Source organism: Cherax quadricarinatus, chromosome 14, assembly GCF_038502225.1.
Source record: "Cherax quadricarinatus isolate ZL_2023a chromosome 14, ASM3850222v1, whole genome shotgun sequence".
Classification (NCBI taxonomy): Eukaryota; Metazoa; Arthropoda; class Malacostraca; order Decapoda; family Parastacidae; genus Cherax; species Cherax quadricarinatus.
In genome coordinates, this window is record NC_091305.1 from 39758873 (window position 1) to 39767347 (window position 8475).

The window sequence follows — 8475 nt, forward strand, 5'->3', positions numbered from 1 at the left end:
TACATCCCTGCAGCTGCCTCAGTACCCTACCTCTCTCAAGGGGGCACCTTATATTCCCTACACACCCACCACCTCAAGCTGACCACTTCATCATGAGGAGCCAGTTCATCAGCATCCTGGGTCGGCCAACATTAGAGGTTTCACATAATGCTGAGAGCCTCACACATAGCTTTGTGAACCCTCGACACCCAGACATGAATAGCTGTTGCTGAAACATTTTTGGATGACAGGACTCCAGAAAATTTTGCAAGAATTGCTGGCTACACTCATGGATGAGAAGAGACAGGCAAGGGCAAGGAGGTGGTGCTTGCTGTGTGCTTCTCTAAAAGTGTTCATGCCCAGCACATAGATGTTGCCACTCCCACACATCTGAAATGATGTTCTTCAAGCTCTGTATAACACTAGTACCCTCTGTACCTAGCATGTGCAATGTACAGACCTCAGTGGCAACATGCAGACCCTCCCCATCAACTTCCAGGTAATGGAAAAATATTGACTCCCTCTGCTACAACACAACTGTCAACATATTATAATTCTTGTGACCTCAACCAGCACCTTATACAGAGGACTTTGATGACCTTTCTTGCAGTGTTTGACATGAGAAACTTTGTTGATTTCCCTACTATATCTCTGGCCTCCCTTGACCCAGCAGTGAGTGGGCCCATAAGAAGGCATAGTCACTTGTCAACCCTCGCTACGTTGATCGTCTGACCACAAGGCTGTTTTTTACCACACTTAAGATCCCAACAGAACGAGAGGAGTCCACACGCACAACCTGGCTATGGGAAAAAGGTAATTGGCCAGCCCTTTGCTCTGAGCTCGCCACCACCGACTGGAATGCTCTTCTTCAGGGGGATGTTGACAACCAAGTGAAAGCCTTCACTGGACACATCCTTAATCTGCAACAAGAACACATTCCTCACCGGCAATATGTGACAAAGCCTACAGATCAGCCTTGGTTTGGCTTTCGTTGTAGAGAGGCTGCTACTGCTAAGTACAAAGCATGGCGAAGGTATAAGAGACATCCTACCACCTATAACAGGAACTTGCACATGCAAGCCTGTAGGCATATGGGTGATGTTCAAAAGTGGGCCATTGCTAAATGGGAGGTGGACACTAAACGAAAGTTAGCATCAGGTAGGGTAGGCTCCAAAACCTGGTGGTCCCTGGTCAAGGACAGACAAGGTTATCTGCCTGATGAACTTATTCCACCTCTAAATCGACAGGATGGGACCACCTCTACTAGTAGTCAAGAGAAGGCGGACCTCTTTGCTGAACACTTCGCTACCAAAATGCAAGTTCCTGATCCAGCAAGGGACCCTCCTTGGCTAGCTGCAAGAACTGTGTCAAAACTGTCAGTGGTGACAATAAGGCAGGAGGAGGTGCATTTCCTTCTTAAATCACTTGACCAGGAAAAGGCTGTGGGCCCAGACAAGTTGAGCCCAAGATTGTTGAGAAGATGTGCAGACGAGCTAGCAGCACCTCTAACTCGCATCTTTCAGCACTGCCTAGTACAGTGCAAATGGCCCTCTCCATGGAAAGAGGCAAATGTAGTCCCTGTTCACAAAAAGAAGAGCAGAGCAGAAATCAGCAACTACAGACCAGTGTCACTCCTGTCAATCACTGGTAAGATCCTTGAGACAATAATCTCAAGACAAATGACAGATTTTTTGACTACCACTCACTACTTTGTGATCGTCAATATGGCTTCAGGAAAGGTTACTCTGCTGCTGATCTGTTGTTAAACCTCTCCACTAAGTGGCACCAGTCACTGGATGAATCCAAAGTCAGCTGTGTGGTAGCACTGGACATTGCTGGCGCTTTCGACCGGGTGTGGCACCAGGGCCTCTTAGCAAAACTTCAAGCACTGGGAATTGCAGGCTCTACGCTATGTCTCCTCAGTGATTACCTTCATGGTAGATCTCTAAGTGTAGTCCTCAATGGAACGGAATCAGCAAGGCATCCTATTGGGGCAAGCGTTCCACAAGGAAGTGTGCTGGGTCCACTGTTATGGAATGTCTACTTCAACGACCTTCTTCATCTCATCCCAGAATCACATGCATATGCAGACGACTGTACACTGACATTCACTTATCCAAGAGAAGAAATGCCAGCTGCTCTAAGCTACATCAATCACCAGCTGAGAGCTATATCAGCTTGGGGAAATAGATGGCAAGTAACATTTGCACCTGAGAAAACGCAAATGATGATCGTCTCTAGGCACCATGATGGTAATGCTGGTGCAGTAGTAAGGATGACTGGGACGATGTTGGCACCTGGAGAAGAAGTTGATATCCTTGGGGTGAAATTTGACTCCAAACTAACCATGAAGAACCATGTTGTAAATCTTGCAAACAAGGCAGCCAGGAAGCTTACAGCACTTCGCCGTATCTCGCATCTGCTTGACAGTAGGGGTTGCAAGATCCTGTACGAGGCACAAGTACGCTCACACCTTGAGTATGCTCCACTTTCTTGGTTTGCCTGCCCCCCCTCTCATCTGCGACTGCTTGACAGAGTAGAGAACAGAGCAAGACGTCTCATCTCTCGCCTGGACCCATCCTGGATAGATCTGTCATTTCAGCAGAGCCTTCAACATAGGAGGGATGTGGGTGGCCTTACTGTTATGTACAAGGCCAATATTGTCAAAATACCACACTTGGATCCACTTCGAGGACAGCGTGAAACAAGCTTTTATGCCACAAGACGGGCAGAAAGCAGCAACTTCACTCTGGGCTGTACCCTTCTCCAGAACATCACTCCATCTGAGATCATACATACCCAGGATGACTCGAGTATGGAACACATTCGTACAGCATAATGATGTCAACGAGATAACGTCAGTTGATCAAATGAAAATGCTGGCCCACAGATGGCTCCAACTTCATCCTGTTCCCTACTTGTATGTCTCACAACAATAAAAATGCTTTCAAATGAGCTGATGTAGGTAACAGCTCTTAGCTTGCCAATAAAGTTAGGAATCCTTAACCTGTAAATAGCTGTCAATAAAGCTAGGGATCCTTAACCTTGTCAAACCCTGTGTAAAAAAAAAAAAAAAAAAAAAAAAAAAAAAGAAAGAGAAAGAGAGAAAGAAAGAAAGAGAGAAAGAGAGAAAGAGAGAAAGAGAGAAAGAGAAAGAAAGAGAGAAAGAAAGAGAGAAAGAGAGAAAGAGAGAAAGAGAGAAAGAGAGAAAGAGAGAAAGAGAGAAAGAGAGAAAGAGAGAAAGAGAGAAAGAGAGAGAGAGAGAGAGAGAGAGAGAGCGAGAGAGAGAGAGAGAGAGAGAGAGAGAGAGAGAGAGAGAGAGAGAGAGAGAGAGAGAGGGGGGGGGGGGCACTGTCAAGAAATTTTAATGAAAATAATAAAAAATTTTGGAGTGAGTTAAACAAGTTAAGAAAGCCTAGGGAAAATATGGATTTGTCAGTTAAAAACAGAGTAGGGGAGTTGGTAGATGGGGAGATGGAGGTATTGGGTAGATGGCGAGAATATTTTGAGGAACTTTTAAATGTTAAGGAAGAAAGAGAGGCAGTAATTTCATGCACTGGTCAGGGAGGTATACCATCTTTTAGGAGTGAAGAAGAGCAGAATGTAAGTGTGGGGGAGGTACGTGAGGCATTACGTAAATGAAAGGGGGTAAAGCAGCTGGAACTGATGGGATCATGACAGAAATGTTAAAAGCAGGGGGGGATATAGTGTTGGAGTGGTTGGTACTTTTGTTTAATAAATGTATGAAAGAGGGGAAGGTACCTAGGGATTAGCAGAGAGCATGTATAGTCCTTTATATAAAGGGAAAGGGGACAAAAGAGACTGTAAAAATTATAGAGGAATAAGCTTACTGAGTATACCAGGAAAAGTGTACGGTAGGGTTATAATTGAAAGAATTAGAGATAAGACAGAATGTAGGATTGCGGATGAGCAAGGAGGTTTTAGAGTGGGTAGGGGATGTGTAGATCAGGTGTTTACTTTGAAGCATATATGTGAACAGTATTTAGATAAAGATAGGGAAGTTTTTATTGCATTTATGGATTTAGAAAAGGCATATGATAGAGTTGGATAGAGGAGCAATGTGGCAGATGTTGCAAGTACAGTGGACCCCCGCTTAACGATCACCTCCAAATGCGACCAATTATGTAAGTGTATTTATGTAAGTGCGTTTGTACGTGTATGTTTGGGAGTCTGAAATGGACTAATCTACTTCACAATATTCCTTATGGGAAAAAATTCGGTCAGTACTGGCACCTGAACATACTACTGGAATGAAAAAAGTTCGTTAGCCGGGGGTCCACTGTATATGGAATAGGTGGTAAGTTATTAAATGCTGTAAAGAGTTTTTATGAGGATAGTGAGGCTCAGGTTAGGGTGTGTAGAAGAGAGGGAGACTACTTCCCGGTAAAAGTAGGTCTTAGACAGGGATGTGTAATGTCACCATGGTTGTTTAATATATTTATAGATGGGGTTGTAAAGGAAGTAAATGCTAGGGTGTTTGGGAGAGGGGTGGGATTAAATTATGGGGAATCAAATTCAAAATGGGAATTGACACAGTTACTTTTTGCTGATGATACTGTACTTATGGGAGATTCTAAAGAAAAATTGCAAAGGTTAGTGGATGAGTTTGGGAATGTGTGTAAAGGTAGAAAGTTGAAAGTGAACATAGAAAAGAGTAAGGTGATGAGGGTGTCAAATAATTTAGATAAAGAAAAATTGGATATGAAATTGGGGAGGAGGAGTATGGAAGAAGTGAATGTTTTCAGATACTTGGGAGTTGACGTGTCGGCAGATGGATTTATGAAGGATGAGGTTAATCATAGAACTGATGAGGGAAAAAAGATGAGTGGTGCGTCGAGGTATATGTGGAGTCAAAAAACGTTATCTATGGAGGCAAAGAAGGGAATGTATGAAAGTATAGTAGTACCAACACTCTTATATGGGTGTGAAGCTTGGGTGGTAAATGCAGCAGCGAGGAGATGGTTGGAGGCAGTGGAGATGTCCTGTTTAAGGGCAATGTGTGGTGTAAATATTATGCAGAAAATTCAGAGTGTGGAAATTAGGAGAAGGTGTGGAGTTAATAAAAGTATTAGTCACAGGGCAGAAGAGGGGTTGTTGAGGTGGTTTGGTCATTTAGAGAGAATGGATCAAAGTAGAATGACATGGAAAGCATATAAATCTATAGGGGAAGGAAGGCGGGGTAGGGGTCGTCCTCGAAAGGGTTGGAGAGAGGGGGTAAAGGAGGTTTTGTGGGTAAGGGGCTTGGACTTCCAGCAAGCGTGCGTGAGCGTGTTAGATAGGAGTGAATGGAGACGAATGGTACTTGGGACCTGACGATCTGTTGGAGTGTGAGCAGGGTAATATTTAGTGAAGGGATTCAGGGAAACCGGTTATTTTCATATAGTCGGACTTGAGTCCTGGAAATGGGAAGTACAATGCCTGCACTTTAAAGGAGGGGTTTGGGATATTGGCAGTTTGGAGGGATATGTTGTGTATCTTTATATGTGTATGCTTCTAGACTGTTGTATTCTGAGCACCTCTGCAAAAACAGTGATAATGTGCGAGTGTGGTGAAAGTGTTGAATGATGATGAAAGTATTTTCTTTTTGGGGATTTTCTTTCTTTTTTGGGTCACCCTGCCTCGGTGGGAGACGGCCGACTTGTTGAAAAAAAAAAAAAAATTACACACACACACACACACACACACACACACACACACACACACACACACACACACACACACACACACACACACACACACACACACACACACACACACACACACATTTAAGGCTAAAAGAGCAGTGGGGATGTTGCAGTTCAGCGGTTCATTTGAATTGTGATGTCTGCTGTCTTCTGGCAAGATGGCTATTCAACAAATGATGGTAAATGCATTTCCATTTTTTTCCAATTGCCATACTTTGGTGGGAGACAGCCAGCATAGTAAAAATAATCACCAAATCATTGATAACTGTCACTTCTTTCCCCTTTCTTTTAGTATTCTTTGTCTTGTATTCATTGTCTTCTGTTGTTCAACCACCAATAACCCATCTTACTATAAACTACAGTGCCTGCACTCTGAAGGAAGGGTAGGGATATCTGCAGTTTGGAGGGGCATCTGAAGTGCAGTATCTGGTGAAAGTGCTTGTTTTTCAGGTAACCTACCTTGGTGGGAGACCAGTGTAATAAAAAAAAATTAAGTTAGAAGTGTTAAAGCCCATACAGTGCTTGAGGAATAGGAAGTAATTAGGTTTCGTCGATGGAAAGAGTAACTAATTCCATAGATCCAAAACCCCCTTACCACACTGACATACGAATCTTATGAACATCATTTAAACAGGTACACAGGGAAGATAAAAAAAAAAATGGCAAGATCCTTACCTCCTTTCCCTCTGGAACTTCTTGAAGTGTACCATACAATGAGACAGAACTCTCAGTGTTGAGAATTATAGCTTCATATGTTTGACACAACTTGTCTGTCAGAACTGTCTGTAGGAATCCCGATCCATCACGAAGGACAATAAACATCATATTTTTACCTGGAAACAGTAATATATATTACTCAACCTAAAAAAATATCCATTTACAGTAAAGTGAAATATTAAAACTTTCAAAAGTTTGAGCAATGAAAAATTTGCACTGCTGTCACTATTGTAATTACAGTACTTAAGTTTAGAACAAATTATATGCCACTTGGCTTTCAAGAAAAAAAACAATAACACTGAAAATTCTGAACAAAGAAGAACTTTTTTTCTACCTGCATACTGGTGTCAGTGCAAACAAGTGACAACTTTAAGTTTGTTAAGCAGAAAAAGTGGTACATTATGTTACAAGTGTTAGCAAGGCATGAATGCTAGAGAGAAAGGCAGAAAGACTAACCCTGTCTTCTGAGTCTATGAACCCATCCATTAACTTTAACTCTCTTATTACGATACTGTTTACCATCTCTAATCTTGATACAGAGAGCAGGAGGTAAACTTGGATCTTCTGATATAGTCACTTTTCTGGCCTCTTCAAGAGCCTTCGTCCGCTTCTCCTCGTCCTCCTTTTCTTTTTTAAGACGAGCTTCAAGTTTTTTACACTCCTAGAAAATATATGTGGTATTTAAGTCACAACTACAGATCCTTTTTAAATTGATTCATTAGATACAAATATCTTTAACATGACTAATTTGTTTCACTGTATGCATATCACTTAAAATAATGTTTTCTCTACTTCAAAATTTTATGCCAATCTTGTATACAAAATATTTTCTATAGTATTGTATTGTACTTTACATTTCTCTATTTAGTGCTAAATATGAAAAAATCTACTATTCTTTATGTAAATTACTTATTCAAAATAAGGGTTTTATTATAAAAGACTTAAAGTCATACACTTACATCTTTCCAGAGTTTAGTGAGTTTCTTCAACTGACTCTTAGCAATAATTTCATATTTCTGGAACAACGTGAAGAAGAAAATCATTAAAATGAAACTTTAAAAAATGGTTTCAAAAAGTTTTAAATGTTCCAAAACAAGATTCTAATCCGCTTGTAAAAAAAAAATCAGATATGACATTACGAGAACCAAAGGAGGAGGATAACAAAAATTAATTAAAAGATGTATATATCATAAACATGACTCAGGTGCTCTGAGAGGACCTGCAAGGTGTATTAGTAATCAGCAATAATCCTCATCCTAAATAACAAAAGATAAGGCACAACGTATGGAAGAGTCTCACTAGGAATCAAGGTTTACACTAGTACAGTATAACTAGAGAACTCATTAAGATCAAGCATCCAAAACCACTGAGTGAGTTTACTGCCAGCATATGTAAGGGATGAAGGGGCATCAAAGGAGCATGAAATGGGCTTTTCAGAGAACTGATAAACTGCCCTGTTATTTATACAGATTTTTGAAGATAGAAGCAACAAGATCCTGGTTGAAATGATAAAAGGCAATTTCAACTTTCAAAACCAATGGAAGGTAGAGTACATAAATGATTCTCGTGATTAAGAGGAAAATAAAGATAATGACAACAATGGCCAGACAGATAAAAGCATGCGATAGGGTACACACTAAGAAAAAATCCAGGATTCTAGCCCACAAAAGCATTCTTTATTTTTTTTTTTTTTTGCAGGTAGAGTACTATGCAACGCTTTGATTACATGCAGGTGAGGGCAGGTAAGTTTGAAGGGGCTGTGACCTCCAGCAAGGATGAGGGTAAGTTTGAAGGGGCTGCCACCTCCAGCAAGGATGCAAAACCAGCTCTTATACTTAAAATTCTGTTACAAGCAAAGTAGCAGTCAAACCTCAAAATTTTAAAGCTTCATTTATTCACTTTTAGTGAAAAATCTTCCACAAATTTTTTTTATTTGCAGGTTTCTTGCAAGGTCCCCCCCCCCCTTTTTTTCTGGTTTATTTTAGTTTTCTGTTTGGTGGCTGACCCCTCAATTGAAAACTAACCAAAGGATATGGATCAGAATATACTTGCTAGATTTTTCCATGCCAAATCT

At 41.1% G+C, this 8475-nt stretch overlaps 2 protein-coding genes across 4 annotated transcripts in view; one reads left to right on the forward strand and one right to left on the reverse strand.

Moving 5' to 3' along the window:
- LOC138852710 (asparagine--tRNA ligase, cytoplasmic-like) overlaps positions 1 to 7444 on the reverse strand; it is a 43172-nt gene extending 35728 nt beyond the window's left edge. The window contains exons 1-3 of the mRNA XM_070085041.1: positions 7361 to 7444; positions 6858 to 7062; positions 6360 to 6517 (exon numbers count right to left, since the gene is read on the reverse strand). Of these exons, the coding sequence (XP_069941142.1) occupies positions 6360 to 6517; positions 6858 to 7062; positions 7361 to 7444 (447 nt within the window). The remainder of the gene's footprint in view (positions 1 to 6359; positions 6518 to 6857; positions 7063 to 7360) is intronic.
- LOC128703856 (oxysterol-binding protein-related protein 1) overlaps positions 1 to 8475 on the forward strand; it is a 648989-nt gene that overhangs the window by 392631 nt on the left and 247883 nt on the right. The gene's annotated exons all lie outside the window — the stretch shown is intronic.